This window comes from Athene cunicularia, assembly GCF_003259725.1.
Source record: "Athene cunicularia isolate RWA chromosome 12 unlocalized genomic scaffold, athCun1 chr12_part1, whole genome shotgun sequence".
Lineage (NCBI taxonomy): Eukaryota > Metazoa > Chordata > Aves > Strigiformes > Strigidae > Athene > Athene cunicularia.
The window spans coordinates 19,090,474-19,107,518 of record NW_020799116.1 but is presented as its reverse complement, the minus strand read 5'-3'; the positions used below and the strand labels follow the sequence as shown (position 1 = coordinate 19,107,518).

Genomic DNA, 17,045 nt, shown 5'->3' with positions numbered 1-17,045 from the left:
AGAAGAATGAAGAAGGCAACACGGTACCTCAGTGCATAATCCATTTATACTTTCTCAGTGTTCCCTCATTCACAGCTTTTTGAGTATTTAGGAGTGCAGGAAGTCATCCTAAGGTCACATGATTCTGGAGAGTGGCTGCTGCCTGTTAAAACCAGCATTTTATCCAAAATGTTTCAGGGAGGAACCTAACACCAGGGAGCTCCTAGTGCTCTGTCCTAGCCCATCTCTCTCCGTAACAGTGTTCAGTGGCTCCATGGCCAAGTTTAATTAGCAGGGAAGCTGCATTTGAACTATTCTGCTCTGGGCAACTGATGTCACCCTGCTGTCAATGAGAATTACTGAGCAGAGCTTCTGACGTGGCAAGGAGGGGGGTGCGTAAATTTACGGTGCATGACTGTTAACAAAAGCCAAGGCAGATGGCATCCTGACTTGGAAAGAATGATGAGGGTTCAAAGGCTGCAAAAAATGCCTGTAACTGCATTTATGCTACGAACCTGTTTGAAGAGCTGGGATTGCTGTCACACCATCCCCTAAGAACAATTATGGAACATCATCCATGTCTCATGGCTTCTTTGAGCCTCTGGTGGGCATTCTGTCTTTGATCCCCTCCTCTTTGTGCTGTATGCTAGACTGTTGCATAATGTCACCCACAAATTCAAGTATTTTTCCAAAACAAGTAGTAAATATTTATCTACCTTGCTTTTCCACATCTTTCTCCTGTCCAGTATAAAGATCTCACCACCTCTGTCCTATGTTCAGTTCCAACTGACATGGCTAAAATGAAGCCCTTAATCCCTCACCCCCTAGTCTTAACTCTCTGTTATCATCATTCATTACTGTCAAGTCATCATTCTGCCATTTATTCAGAACTGTATGTTGGCTTTTGGTTTCAGTCTGGACTGCTCTGTAAGGCACATTGTTAAAGTAGTGGATTCTGATTTATTAGAAATTCTAAAATAAAATCTGGATTTTTTTCAAAAAAATACTATTTAGTTCAGGTAGGCACTGAAACAAAAATAGATAAAAGTCTAATGGGAGTACATTATGTAGGTCAAACTAGAGAGTTGCGATGGTCTTTCCTGGCCTTAAAAATCTTTTAAGATAACATTTCTTCCAGCCATACACATGAGTGTTGCTTGGTTAGGCAGCCTCCTTGTCTCAGCTTTTGAGTCTTCTGCTTTTGTGGAATGCTGCCTTTCAGATAATTTTTTTGAGCCCATCACTTTGTCCATGGCACCCCTTTTGCAAGCTCTTCCTTTTTCGTTACACCAAACAAACTCTTTCTCTTCTTTCTTGTTTTTTTCTCCAGGGGCTCTGCCTATTTTTTTTCGAAGCAATGAGTGAAAAAAGCATACATTCCCAGTGATAAACACAAGTACCTCAGAGAGGGATCACAAGAAATGTTAATATTTTGAACAATAAATGCACATTAAAAAAAGCAGTATATCTCATTATTTACAAATATGGTCCAAATCTTGCACTCTTCTTTCTGATACCTTCTCACATGCTGCTTTGGAAGTTTTGCTTGGTAAAGGCTGCAGGATTTGTTTCAATAACAAAATGCTAAACTCAGAAACCTTTCTGAAATAAAGAGGTTTGTGCAAATCCACCCTTCTAGAAATGATCTGAAATGACTACAGGTTGGCAGAAGGCCCAGTTAATTAAACTGTTAATTAATAAAATGTGAGATAACACACTCTGCCAGGAAATGTAGAAGCCCATTCGTTACTTGCTGTAGCATGACCAGAGTAATAGTATTTTAGAAAGCATGCATGCTAACTAGGAAAAAAAGAGTACCTTTCTCAGCCACAGACAGATTGGGGTCACTGCAAGGTTTGCATGGTCCAATCATTTGCTGGATCAAGGCGCGCTGGAAATTTGGAGGCTAAGGGAGAAGAAAGTTAGCACAGAAAAGAAAAAAAAAAGTTACAGACCAGCTGGTGCAGAACCTTGGGGATTTCCGTTTTCTTTTTGAGCAAAGAAAATTTTTAAACTAAAAAAATTCATGGGAATCTTAGGCTGTGTCTAGATTAGTAAGTACCACAGTTCAATTAATAGTGGATCTCTAGAGTGTAATGAATGCTGAGGACCCACAATTCATGCTGCTTGTGTTCTCTGGAGTAGTTATTTCAAACTAGCTCTAGCCTGGTCTTGTGCCCATTATCAGCTCGAATGCATCAGGTGCCTTTCTGGAGCTGACCTTCTCCTGTGGTTTCATTTGTGTTCACACGCTCCGAGACAGTTCTCTGATGTGATGTGCAGTAAGTGGGGATGATCAGGAGATTTGTTCAAAAGTGCACACTAGGGCCAGACTAAAATGCTTACATGTAGGCACACTCTGAATTTCTCAATTTGTCCAGAGAAAGTAGTAGATAAGGGCACACATTGTTTGGAGACCCTGTATATTATTTCAGCCTCTCATGGTTTTTGATACCTCTGCAAATCACCATAAAGCTATTTAGAATTAGCTTTGAGGCTAGACTGCAGGATGGCCATGGTTCTAGAAAAATGAATAAAATGGTATGACAGCCTGCAATGGGCCAGGGCTCATAGGATAAAGTTGGGAAGTAAGCAGAGTCCATTTTCACAGGGTGTATCTGCAGTTTTAACAGTCGTTACAATTTGTGTCACTCGACTACCAAAGTGGGTGGCTCTAGGGGGCAGTTGCTATGAAAAGTTCTCCGTTGCCTCTGAAAATGATACTAAGTAAGTTGTGCTTTCCAAAAATAAGAAGGGAAGCTTTAACGTGGTCAAAAATAATAAAAATAAGGTCACAGTTTCAGGTGGTTGAACTGCCATAAGAGAAATCAGATCTGCTACCTGTCCATTTTCCATGATAGCTGCAGGATACATGGCACTGCTAGGTCGGTCCCGATGGGCTGGCAGCAACATCATCATCTCCCGAGAGTGGCGGTACTTATCTGGTAGAGAGGGAGAGCCTGTAAACAAGTGAGAATAATCACGTACACGTGACAGACAACAGCCAATGTCTCCGCATGCCCAGGGATCTAGTCCTCCTTTGCAATTTGTTCAGACGGATGATCTTACAGGACTCAAGAAAACATGGTGCCGAGCCCACTAAGCAGCTAACTGTTGGTGGGGCGAGTAGCACAAGGATGAAATAAGAACTGGCTTTTTATATGCAATTAAGGACATCCTATGTAAGGGGTGTAAGATGTATGTGTCCCTAGTTGTATGTTGCAGAGTGCTTCCTCTTAAACAAAAGAGTGGGCATCTGTGTGGAATCAGCTGCAGCTGTGCTGTACAACAGTGCCTAATGATCCCTTGCCCCATATAGTATTGTAGAGTTATAGAAATGCCATAAAATTGTGCATTTTAGGACTGAATGTGGAAGAAAGGGATAAGAGCTTCAGATACACCCTTCAGTTAAAGCAGGAAGCTACTTCCTTCCTCAGTTGTGGTAGTAGTTGTGGTAGTCTGAGGTGTTGCCATTTAGTTGGTGATCTGTTGGTTAGCTTCCTCTTTGTTAAAGGAAAACAAAACCCAGTAATAAGCAGAATTTTCTATAAATGTGGATGGCACTTTGCTTATAATGCTTCGGGGTAATGTATGATTACTACTGAGAGTGTTGGTATACACTGCTGAGAGTATTGGTATACCGAGCCATTTTATGACAAGGGGATGTTTACCAATAAAGTTATGTAGTAGGAATATGCTTGACTTGGTTATCTGTATAGTTGTCATTTAAGATACTGGAGTATTTCATGTAAATAGCTTCCTGGTGTGTGGAATTATTTGGGACTCATGTCCTTCAAGATGAATGCCACTTAACAATATACTTCCAATATGCCACAGCTGACAATGGATTTGCCAGAAGAATGATTCTCATTAGTGACTTCCTAAAGTCTGATACTACTGATACACGCATCCCTTGGGATGCACAGTATTAGGCAGGAATTGATGTTCTGAAGCTGCTGGAGTGAGCTTTAATTTGCACTGATTGTTTCATTGCGTCACAAACACTCACTTAACAGATAGCAGCACACAGCGCATTACAGAGCCATGCTGGCTTTTGGGGAATACATGCCCCCTTTTGCAAACTTTCCACAACCACACACATTACCTGAACAGCACTCCAATATATGAGCAAAGGCATTGGGGCTGGTTAATGCAGCTTTTACCCCAGCAAAAGCAAACATGCAGTTTTGGGGACTGATGTTCAGCACACAGTGGAAGGAACAATGTGTCCAGCAGAATGCAGGATAAGGTCCTACAATTGCAACAATTCCATCAGGGGTGGCAGATCCCAGATTAATCTATACCCCCACCCCGACATAAACAGCCGCAGAGTATCTGCATTCTAGTTCCGAACTCATTTTCTCCCCAGACATAAAACAGAAGCATAATTAGACAACATTATTTGCTTTTATATACAACATCAGCTTGGAAAACAGAGTGTTAACGCTTTATGCTGAGTCTCTTTTACTCACACATCACAGATAGTCCTGTTTCTGCATGACAAATATAAGGATACTGAACTTTTAGGTGTGCCCAGAACTACATCACAGCACAACCTATACTGTAAACTTTCCGCTTTTATTTATCTTGTCAGTCTTGTTCTTTTACATCCAAAATGCAAACCACCTCTGTGCCATCAGTTTGTACAGGGTTATAGTTTCCACAGACCTTGCATTGTGTGACCTGAAAAATCCCATATGTGCTAAATATGGTGGCAGAGTCTAGTTTACAAAACAGCTCTGCTGTCTGGTACCCTGAATTTGTAAATAACTACAAAGATTGTAACAGATTATGCCAAGTATCCAGTCTGCAGACAAAGTGAAGTACTGGTACCTCTGAATTGTGGGCCACAAGAGGAGTGGCTGTAACTGAAGCTTTATTAATTATCAGCCCTGCTTCTTTGGACAGGTAGAGAGCACAATCACCATGGCTCCCTTTCAGGGACTGGTAAAACTTAAAACGCAAAAGTAAAAAAAACCCTTTTAAAAGCTTCCAGAGCAGCCAATGGCCATATAAAATGTTGCAGCATGTATCAGGGCTTACTCCTTTTAGCTTGGTACACTTGGTATGTGCAGCACTGTATGTACTATTAATGAGAAAGGAAAACCTGTGCTGAAGCCGGAGGTAGTTTTTTGATTATGGAAATGTTAATCCAATTGTGACAAGTATTAGTTTTAAGGAATGGAACTGGAAGCTAAGGTAGTTCAAACTCAATGAATCTTTTCTTCTGCATCATCATTTTCATTACTGTTATGAAAACAGTTCACTCCTGCACCAAATCATAACTTTTTTGGTTTAAGAAGGAAGTTTTAAATGTAAATATATGGGTTCTTGTAGAGTGCTGAATAAGACACCAGGAGTCATGTTCTACACCTTAAAAATGGGCTGTGTTGAGGAAGCAGTAGGGGTGCCTTAGGATGTGAGTCATCAAGTGTCAAGTGGGAGTTCTTTTAGAGTGCATTGGAGAAGTCCCAACCATATTTTCAATGAAATTACTGAAAAAAACCTAACCCACTCCTAGCTCTTCCCAGGCCTTTTTGCATTACAATTTCTGCTTAACAAACATTGGTTAACATAGTCTTTTAACTCTGGTAAGGTTAGAGCTGTGCCTCATGAGTCAACTCAAATGAAGCCAAAATCAAACTCCGAATTTCTTACTGACTGTCCATACAACAACAGAGTTGCTTTCTTGATAGGGAAGAAGCTACACAAGGGTCAAGCAAGGTGAAAACTGAAAAATACATAATTGTTAATCTGAAAAACAGAGTAACTAGTAATGTCTTTATCGTTAGCATAGAATTAGAAAATTCTTACTGTATTCCATTTACAATTCTACTTAACACTTTTACTATAACTTGTGTATATTATAACTAGTGTAAGGTTTGCTGCTTTAATTTGCTGTTCAGTGATACAATCATTTATCCACTGTCTTGATGACTATTCTTTAAAAAAATTTGTATTAATGGTTTATTATTTTCCTTGGACAAGCCAAATAATTTGCTTATGTTGCTCTTTTAAACATTAATGAAAGGGGCATTTTTTGGAAGTGGAGAATTGGAAGTATGATTTAAATTCCTGCTGAATTCTTAATAGAAATGATCATGGCTTCCTTTGGTCACTAATGGAATTAATCTATATTATAAAGATACTTGTCTCCTCAGAACAGTGCTAGTAGCTGAGCTCCAGAAAGGACTCCGCAGTTAAACAGAGAGGGTGGTATAAGTATCTGGATAACGGGATAGTGGTTTTTCACCTGTACATTAATGTTTCAATCAGTGAGAGAAGCATTTAAGCATCTGACAAAAACCTAGAAATCCTAGGTAATCATGCTCAGGTTAAAGCCAAAAGTGACAAAGATGCTAAGTTGATAAACTGAGGTGGCCTGTATGAAATGAATTGCTGGCTTTTGTCTACTTCCTGTCTGAAAAGTGGTTAACTGCAGCAATTGTGACTATCGTAGCTTTGTTGGCAGTCTCAGCAGAAAGGCCAAGGATTGGATGGGTCATGGTGACTGAACTATCCTCTCACCTCTAGAGGTGGTCCCTCCAGGACAGAGATGAGGCACATTGGTGGGGGCAGCGTGGGGAAGCTTGCACGGCTGCCGCCCATGCTGTATCTGTTCTGTGGATAAATAGAGGGCTTCAGCCTCCAGTGTTGTCAATCCAGCACCTTTCACCAGCACTAAATTAAAAAGAATATAAATAAATACAAAAAAAAAAGGAAAAAAAAAAAGGATAGAGGTGCATTGGCAGAGCTGCACATGTAATGTTTGTGAAGTACCTTGCTCCAGCCAGTGATACTGGTCTCTCATTTTCACAAGCATCAAATTCACCCAATTGAAAAACAAAACCAAAGGAAAAATCACCAAGGAGAAAAACAAAGCTGTATTACCACAGTGGAACTTAAGTGTAAGGGCTTTTTCTCATTTCGAACAACTCCATTCCAGACAGCGGTCTAATAACCAGAATAGTGACCTGCACACTGTGAAACAGAGAGCATCTGGGACTTCACTAGAAGTGAAATCCCATAATCAGCGGGTAATGTCTGAATGCTGTGCTCACCTAACTTAAAAACAAACAAAACTAGCAGCGAAGAAATGTTGTATCATAGACTGTCAAAACATATTAGTAGAAGTGAAGAATAATACATATATATATATATTTTTTTTAAAAGTATTTTTCAAAATCATTATGTCTCTTACTGTTTCCTCATTTGTGGGCAGTTACAGTGTCGAGTTCTCATCTCTGGGAGGTGCTGTTGGATCATTCATCAGCATTATACCCTTTACAGCATTCATCACGTTGGTTTCTAAGCAACAGCAAAGAATACAGTAAAGAGGGAAGCTGCTGATGCTGTGAAGTCACCAAGCTCAAAGACTGTCACAGACTGTCACCGTGAGCACTGGACTTCTGAAGTGGAAGATAGTCTGAAACACTATGAGCACCAAACCCCTTCAGATCCCTCAAAAGATTCAGACCTCACATGCTAGCTGAGGCACATCCATTTAAGGATGTCTTCCTGATACGATAGCTCTATACTCAGTTCCATCTTGCCTTTCCTGTTGTGCCCGTTTAATCTGGTTACTTTACTACTTGAATTGTCATTATTTTCCTTCCAGCCCTTGGTAATTAGTGAAGCTATTTGCCTTTGTTTGAAGACTTCCACTTCTCACCTTCCTATTCCATCTGATCCTTCAATTAAATCACTGATGCATCTGTGTCATAGCAACAGCCAGTCAATTAAGATTTTACTGCAGGATTGAGCAAAAAAGCCCCAAGCTGGCCTGAAAGGGCCTCTCTGTATTCTCTGTCCTTAAGGAGATATACAGTTCCCCTGTATGGGAAGAAGGGGTAAGATTTCAGTGTCAGCCTCTATCTCTGACTATATTCTGGATACCTTCTTCAGATGCCTGTTAAAAGAGGTGTAGAAATTTGTGAACCTGCAACTGAGAATCCAAAGTGAGAGGGGGCAAAAAAAAAAAATAAAATTGCACAGAAGTTACCAAAGTCAGGAGATTGCAGAGTGGTTTTGCTTCAGCTCTGAGGCTTGGGAAGGAAATGATTAGCAGTATCAAGACCAGCTACTGTAACAGCAAAGGCAATATGAGTATCCTTACAGTCTGTAGTCCTTCTTTAACTCCAGTACTTAAAATTCATTATCTTTCAACATTCATTGTAGACACATGCTTTTGTATACATTCATTTCTGCTAAACTGCCTCAAGTTGGTTTTTGTGCCATAATTTCATTAAATATGTAAATTTTCTTTTTTTGCCTGTGTCTTCATGATCTAAGTACTGTACCAAAGACCATTCTTGTTTTCCTCTAGATTGCCTGCCTGAAAGCAGCATGTATAAGAGATACATTTCACATACTGCTGAAAAAAAGGAATAAATCTGTTTCTGGAGAATGAAAAACATTTTCCAAGAAATAATTTTTGAAGAGGCATTTACAGCTCCAGAAGAGAACAGTGGTATCCTTCAGTGTAGGTGGTCTTTCACCAGTAAGTCAACAAGGTTGCCAGGTTTAGGAGATGCCTGCAGGTCCAGTTAAGCCTTCATTTGGGCCCATCCATTCTTACCTCGAGCACTGGAAGGGGCAGAATTAATCATCTGGGATGGTGCCGAGTGAGTAGAGCTCAGGCTTGAGGTGGAAGGGCTAGCCTGGGATGAGGATAAAACAGAGACATTGGTGACTGAGCCCTGGTACCTGGAGCTAGGGTAAACAAGCTGCAGGAGGCAGAGAAATCATCAAGAGAGAATTGAGCGGATCAGTGCATGAGATATTTACCTGTCTCAGATGACCTAGTGTGGCCTCTATCTAGGCAGTAGCTTCAGTGCAGGCCACTCTGTACTCAGGACTGGGGGCCTCATTTCACCCTCCCACAGACCAAGGGCAATACTAACTGCATATGTCAAGCAGGTCAGATAAATAACACACTGACTAAAATCTCACCTTCTGAAAGCAACAGTATGATCTTGGACCACAGTATCAACTTTCCCTGTACAAATGCAGAAGATTTCTTTGCAAAGTAGATCTAGCTGAATTACTCTCATCTTTCTTGAACAATGTTAGATTCTACCTATTCAGTTCTTTGAGAAGTATATCACAGGACAGATCCAAGCATGTGCACAGGTGAAGTGTACTCCTCCTAAGCATAACCCTCCAGAACGTGTTCAGTGCTGCTTCTAACAACTGCTCCTGGCTGTGCTGGAGCTGTACCTGCATGTGGTACATATCCTCAGCAGTCTCCCCCACAGAACTGTCTGTCAGGATAACCAGGTTTCCTGTTTCGCTGGAGGTGTGGGATGACAGAGAGGATGAGGAGTGTCGGACTGAACCAAGCAAGTTCAGTGGGCTGGAATAAAAACAGAGATGGAACAAGGGCATAATTATTTTTTGAAACTCTGTTTTAATTTGTGAAGCTTGTTTTTTTTCCAAGCTAGTAAGGACCTACGGTTGCCTACTGCTTTAGGTCACCTCTAGATGTCAAACACTTGAAAAATTAGGCCGAATAATCTTAAACAAATCCATACATGTGAGTAAATATGAAAAAGTGACAATAAGGTTAAATGTAAGACAACATAGTATGTAGGATGTAGAATTCCAGAATCCCAAGCTAGGTTAACATCACGTCATGACACTGGGTGCATATGTTTTGTTTATAACAGAACATTCTGAAACCACTCTCATTTTTAACACTGAAGTACAAGGAGTGGGATCAGCTTAAAATTAAACTTCCAAGGGAAGCCAAGCAAGGAGATACACAGGACAAAATACAGTTTTCCTTATTGCATCTGTTGGGCCTCAGCATTACAGTTGAAGGCAACTTTGTAGCTGACAGTAAATTGATACAGCCCAGCTGGTGTACAGGCTGCACCCCGATCTCACTCATTAATTTTTTCTTTGTCATTCTGAATCACATATTTTGTACACTATAGAATCTCCCTAGTTTGCCCTAAGAACTAAAAAAAGGCTTCACAAAGTGAGGAATTTTGAGGAAAAAAAATATATCATCTAGACACTAGTTGTCAACTCCCAAGCCACTAAAGTAGATTAAGAGCTACTCAGTTTTAATAGTAAAAAGAATGTCACCATCCAGGATTCATATACTCAAGACCAAGTTTCTACAGCTTTTCATACAGGCTTTAAAAACAGCTAAACTATGTGGACCCACCAAGAGAAATAAACATGAAAGAACAATTAAAATTTCATAATTCAGTGACATTTCTGTCACTGTTTTTCATACTGGCATGGATATGTACAAAATAAGCAGTTTTGGCCAGATACAAACCCACTGTTTTTGCACCGAAAATTCCAACTTTTATCCTCAATCATTCTCTCAGTTTTTATAGTTGGGTATTCAGTTTGAGTAAGCATCCACATTTTCAGACGTTTCTATGAAGGCTGAGTCATATTTTGGTATTCTGATCAAAACACCTTGGCAGCCTTTCTTATATTTAGGTTCCAATTTGATCAGAATTATAAAAAACAATGACTTGGACATTTTTTGATCCTTAAAAATGGTAACATAATGAGTTGGGTTCTAAAACAAGCAAGACAATTTTACTTTTATGGTAGATAAAGAGCCATTTCTTTGCTGTTTGCATAACAGAAGCAGGAGAAGTTGGAACCTCCAAAGGCAGCTTGAATCTGGAAAACTGAGTGGCAGGTGTGTGTTTCTGCCTCTACAGTAAGTGAAGTGATGGAGTAACACCTGGAGGTGTTCAGCATTTGCTGCAAATTGGATTCTCAACTTTTTGACTCCAATCCTCAAACTTTAATAATTAGTACTGAATGAAGATGAAAGGCATTTCTGCCAAAACACATCCTGCTCCTCTTGCAGCACTATTAACCACTTCTTATATCTTTGAATCTTAATGCAGCAGTGTGCAGAGATCTGAGATATGTCAACAGAAAAAAACAGGGTACCTGTGTCGATGCACGAGCTTTATGCTCTCTGGGCTCATAGGTCCATGTGAAACCAGAACGTTGCTGCGTGGTGTACTAGTGCCAGAACAGGCCGGACTCAGCTTATCCAAACCAGGTAACTCCTGCAAAGAAAACATACTTCAGCTAAGTTGGTCATGGAAAATTACAAGTTGTCTTCTCAGGAAAATCCTGATCTGTTTCCATGTTCTCTACAGTTATTCTCAGATATCCTGCATTTCCACAGGATAAAGAGCTTCAGTGCTTTACATTCCCATTCTCTGTATATTTCCAATGATGCTTTCTAGCCACTATTTCAGGAATTTGGGAGGAAAATAGAGGCATAGTGTGACCTAAATTACAGCCACCTTAGATTTTTCAGAAAAGAAATATGGATGCAGCAATATGGATTTTGTCCAAACTCTCAAGAAAGGTAGTGAACTCAAACTGGCAACTGTGAACTGTATGGATCTCATCTGCTTTGAAAAATTGTATTTTAAAATTCTTGTGCTGTTATTTCTGGCCATCCTTGCACAGTGTTCACTCCTAAGAACAGAGGGAAAAGCTTCCAAGTTAGAAGCTACGATAGAAAATACAATACATTGGAAGGTAAAGTGCTAACACACATATTTCAAGTAATTCTTTTACATCACAGAAAGATTTCCTTTAGTTTGGTTGTTATAATGTTCAAAATTATGTCTAGGTATACATAAGAATTTCACCACAGCAGGAAGAGGAGAATGCACTGCAAATTTCTGAGACCCACCTGGTAAAGATGTCTCAAGTGTAGTTGTCTCTGAATACTACCATACAGTGGAGCACACACAGAAGGAAAGGAATAATTCCTAGAGGACGGTATTTGTACTTATGGTATATAACAGGTGGTGTGAACTATGCTCGGGTTGGCTGTATAGGAACTACAGACCCATCATAGCTCGTGTCCTGATGAGAGTTGGATGCCTAATGTAACCAACAGGAATTTCTGTGGCTGTCTATATAAAAACACTTCTGGAGGGCCTAACTGATGTCATGCTACTCCAAATTACGGCAGTTCTTTCACAGAGCTCATCATCTAACACTTTCTGTTAATCTTTCTTCCCGTGTGATACATAATTTTCTGCTATGTAAAACAGTAACTTAAAGTTAAGCTTTACAATTGTTTTGTAATACAAAGAACATACAAATATTAAAAATTCTAATTTAAATTAAAGGCTAAGTTAACATACTTACTGGGACTTCCTTCTTGTGGAAATATCAAGTATTCTTTTGATAATTTGTCAGTCCAGGAGGTTCAATCAGTGTTCTTTTGTGAACCTTACTGCAACTGACAGAACATTTAATCATAACTCTGAATAATTCAAAATGAGAAAAATGACTCTCAGCTTACATGGTACAGACTGGATCGCATCATCTGGAACTGGTCTATCAGTTTCTTATGCAGGGGGCGCATTTCTGGGTGCACAAATTTTTCATGGACTGCCAGACCTACTCCTAAGACATGTACCTGTTAAAAACAAAAGATGACATCACAGGCCCAAATAAATCATGTCTAAGAGATAGAAGCCTGTTCTGCAGTTCTGTCAATGTGCAAGAAAGTAATGTAAGAACTGCCACTCTTCAGGCTGCTGCTAATTAAGCAAGTCTAGGAGAACCGGCAAGTTCATATTACTTTAACAAGTACATTTATGTCATGTTGGATTACTTTTGTTAAGAGAGAACTGTAAAAAAATTACCAGATTGATTCTCTCTCCAAAGTGAACAGCATTACGTCCTCACACAGATAATGCATTGTGACAAAGAAAATCCCTTCCACCTGGTGTCAGAGAAGGGGTCAAAGTTGCCAACAGAGATTTCTAAAAGAAGTTTCTCATAATTAAGCTGAACAGTGTGAGTGTGCCATGCACAGTCACTCTTTTGGTTGCTCATTATTTATTTTTAAAGGTCACTTTTTAAAAGGTCAAACATATAATAGTAGTGATTGAATGAGATTATATAAACTCTCAGATGAAAGGAAATAGTGATGATAGCAGGCTTAAGATATATATAATTCCCTACATGATCCAAAGACTGTACAAACAATAACTAATTAATCTTCAGATATTTTCTTGAGGACTGAGGGGAGATAAGCACTATCTTTATATTACAGATGGGAAATCTGAAATGCAGTTAAGTGATTTGTTGAAGAAACAGGCCTAGTAGCTCTATTCAGACTTGGACACATTGTTTAATGAGGTACATTTTGCCAAACTTTCAGTTAAGAGGGATGTGATTTTCTGATTTCACTACCATCAAAGCATCAGCTAGCTTTATCTACCAAGATGTTTCAGGGAGACTCTAAGGAAGATAAAACTGAAGATAATATAAATAGGCATTAAGTTCTCCCATGTAGCTCTGCTAGTTTAATCTCAAGCCTGACCCGACCTGTCTCTGATTATCTTTGAAATTTACTGGGAATACATAATTCAAAATGCTAAAAATGAATGGCAGGCTTGAAATATGGCAAATATCTATTGGATAATAAATGGAGACAACAAAATTAATGTATGCTAAGCTTCACCTCATGTCCCATAAGGTGAATGACTTGTTCATAAACTCCTTGGCCATCTCCCCCATTTTTTTGTTTAAATGTACTTTTGATCTCCTGTACCAAAATCCTTTGCTTCTGAATGAATCAGTTGGATCTGTTCAGACTGACTGCTGATGAATCCAGATACTATAGCAATATTCTTTTGTATCTGAAAAACAGTACCTGTTCCTGCATGAGTTCCTTGAGCTGTGTGATCTTCTCTGCATCTCCAGGGTGCTTTGTGATATAGTCTTTATCAAAAAAGGCCTGTAGGAAAAGAAAAAAAAAGAAAAGCTTTCTGCTTACTGGAAGATACTTCATTGTAACTTGGTGTCAAAGGAGGATGAGAGGAAAAGGTCCAAAAATCTTAGGAAAACTAAATATATTAGGCTAACAGTGGCAGCTCAATTTTATTGCTTTTAGCACTCTTGGACCCAGGTAGAGCTATGGTAGAGTTTTAGCAACCTAGACGATTCTGCTGAATCATGAATCTGACCCAAGTTTCTCCATGTGACAGTGCTGAGCAATATCAGCCTTGTATCATCCAGTTATTTAAATTTTATATAGTTTCCTTCACATTGCTGCCTAAAGTTAAATAAATTAAGTGAGTGAAGTGATAACTAATGTAAAGCATGAATAGTGTTCTCTTCATGGCTCTGTAGGGAAGATGTGTCTGTCCCACACCCCTGGACCACTGCTGCCATTTTTCAGTATTTCACCCGACTTACCTTTTGCAATGCAGAGTTTAAGTAACAGCTTGCCAAAGATTATGCCAGATAACACACTGCACATAAGATCATTTTAGGGTTACAATGAGTCTGAAATTAGGGTAGCAAAGAGAATGGTAGAGTAGCACGAATTAGTTCTCAATTACCATCAGTCCCACTGCCTCTACTGCAAAATGATTTATAATGCAAGATTTATAATGCAAGCAGTATAAAAAAAAATCTGATTTCCAGGTAAGCCAAGTTTCATTCTTGAGAAACCCCACTGTCAACTGTACCTACACTTCAGTGCAGTATCCCAGCTCCACCTCTGGATCCTCCTGTTGACATGTGGCTGTGCAAGCACTGATGCAGAATAACCAAGAAGGGGTTTTAACCTCATATTTAGATAATGTGCATGAAAATTTCTTATCTTATTAAGTCTTACTCTCTTTGAAACAGAAATGGAAATAAAATTAAAAAAAGGCAATACTAAATTCAGAAGCAGAGCCTGGCTTACCTCCTGGTATCGTGCAATTCCCCCATTAACAGCTGCATCAATCACTCCATTCAGACACATGCTGAGAAGATTAATGTTACCATGCATTTGTTTATGCTGGTACTGGCTTATCAGTGTTCTCAGCTCCTGGTTTTTGTTCTCAACCACTTGAATGGCATTTTCCAAAGGACTCACTTCAACCTCAAAGGCAATAAAGTACACTTTAGTTCCATGGACACTTCACTGAGATTTATCATCTTCCTTGTAATGAAATGATACTCTAGGATTGTTCAGTGACCTCTCTTAGTTTTTACGGCTTTGTAGAAAATTATCTACATTAACAAACTTTACTGTTGGCAGTGCTGTATTTCAGGTTACTTTGCTGTGGTAACTTTTTTGTATACTGAAGACATGGCAACAATGCAATTATCGCATCTTTTTGGCACTGTCTCCTTTATACTGTCATGTTCCCTCAAATAATTCCCCTGGTTACATTCAGCAGTTATTTAGTCTAAGTGGAAAAATGACATACTTCATCATTGGTAACCTTCATCATTTTAAACTGCAAGATTTTAGCCAAATGAGTTTTAAGTTGCCTCTCCCATGTCCTCAGTAACTCATTGTTTCAAACCTAAATTACAGCAACTATGAATGTTACCAGTTCTCTTCTCTCCACTTCAAACCAACGAGAGATCCCAGGCAAACTGTGAGTCAAGGTCAGAGTGGTACGTTCAATCCACAAGCTCTGAAAAGAGTAATTGAGGATGTGAGGTCACACTGAATCCTAAATCACATCATCTCTACTACGTACTACAGGTGCTAAGGGGCTAAAGTTCAGAAAAGAATATGTTAACCTCCTGAGCATTAACTTACTTGCAGAATGTCATACTGAAAGTCACTTGAACAAAACCAGAATTCAGTATACTCTAAACCAACACATTCAACATTTCTATTAATTTTTAAAGACTGACCACCAATTCTGTCATGGGAACCAAGATGACATTATGGACATATATGACAGTAAGAAAAAAATTCCAGCCGAACAAAAAACCCCATCCTTACTTCAAAGTGCATTTCTCCTGGCACTAAAATAACCTTTAAACTGCACAGTGCTTTAATCAGGTCAGGTGTGTAACCCTTGGACTCAACAGCTACTTGTTATTTGACTTACTACAGTATCTTTGGCCACCAAATCAGGATTACTCAAAAGACCATCAGCATAAAATAACAAGACAGTATTCACCTTGAAGAGACTAACACTTACAACACCGTATATTCACTACTTCTACCTTAAACTCATTCTCCTTGTCCTTTGGGCCTTTGTGGAAGGGTCTGTCATAGCGGAATTTCCGGATGTTGTTGACTCGGTAAAAGCTCTTTATGCGATCAGGGACACGGTCCATTTGCAGCACATCTATATTGTCTGGGATGGGAGTCACTGCATAGATCTGTAAATCTGTAAATTATGTAGTCAAAGAAAGCCTCAGGAGTCAAACAGCAAAGCAATCTCTGCTGCAGAATGAAACGGGATGGTGAATTCAATCATGCTCCTCTTTGTTTTCCAACACTCTTCTCATACAAGTGAAACAACAGAATGCTAGACTAGAACTACTAGGAGAGTACCGCACAGTCAGATTAACCAAAGAGGAAGATACCAGAGGATGCAGAGAGTACGTAGTAAGACATCCAAAACAGCTACAGCATGCAAAATATCCAGTTCATCTTAGTTTTAATTAGAGCTGGGTGCCTCATCCATACTGGAACTTTAGTAGATCTTGATGTATTTAGGTACCTAAGTCGTATTTACCTTTGATAAATTTCACCTTAGATACTTCAGGTTTGTCTACAAACTGAAGTTGTTCTTCATCAATTTACAGTCCAGTTTAATTAGTTTCACCTCTGTGTTACACTCAAGATCTCTGCAAGCATAAACAAACCAACCAAAATATGCATACAAACACCCCCTCTGTCTGTGAATATATCAGTGTTACATAGCAAAGAAGAGCAAAAAGCACATGTTATGAAAGACAAGTGGGAAGCAGCAGCCCATTTCAGGAGATTTCACTTGCTGACAACGTCCTCATGGTTAAAGTCCTGCGCAATATCCTTGCTGTAGTCACACAAGCCAAACTATTCTCATGACTAAAATTTCCAAAAGTCTCTGCAGGGCCCACAAAATGTTATGTGGCTCAGTCCTTAACTGTATATAGCATCATATTGGTTGTATCAAATCACAGTACAGATTGCCAATGAGAAGAATGAGATTCAAAGCCTTCGGTATAAAAGGGTTCAGCAGTTTAAAAGAAAGGGAGACTGTGGAAAAACAGTAATACTGATGTGAAAAATAAACACAATAGAAAGTAACACTTCA

At 39.3% G+C, this 17,045-nt stretch overlaps 1 protein-coding gene across 1 annotated transcript in view; it reads right to left on the bottom strand.

Moving 5' to 3' along the window:
- The window catches only part of DOCK3 (dedicator of cytokinesis 3), a 205,599-nt gene that overhangs the window by 6,789 nt on the left and 181,765 nt on the right, over positions 1-17,045 (bottom strand). Inside the window, exons 44-54 of the mRNA XM_026857605.1 lie at positions 15,964-16,130; positions 15,333-15,419; positions 14,696-14,875; positions 13,655-13,738; positions 12,293-12,409; positions 10,909-11,030; positions 9,199-9,334; positions 8,558-8,639; positions 6,508-6,660; positions 2,821-2,939; positions 1,798-1,885 (exon numbers count right to left, since the gene is read on the bottom strand). Coding sequence (XP_026713406.1) covers positions 1,798-1,885; positions 2,821-2,939; positions 6,508-6,660; positions 8,558-8,639; positions 9,199-9,334; positions 10,909-11,030; positions 12,293-12,409; positions 13,655-13,738; positions 14,696-14,875; positions 15,333-15,419; positions 15,964-16,130 — 1,335 coding nt within the window. The remainder of the gene's footprint in view (positions 1-1,797; positions 1,886-2,820; positions 2,940-6,507; positions 6,661-8,557; positions 8,640-9,198; positions 9,335-10,908; positions 11,031-12,292; positions 12,410-13,654; positions 13,739-14,695; positions 14,876-15,332; positions 15,420-15,963; positions 16,131-17,045) is intronic.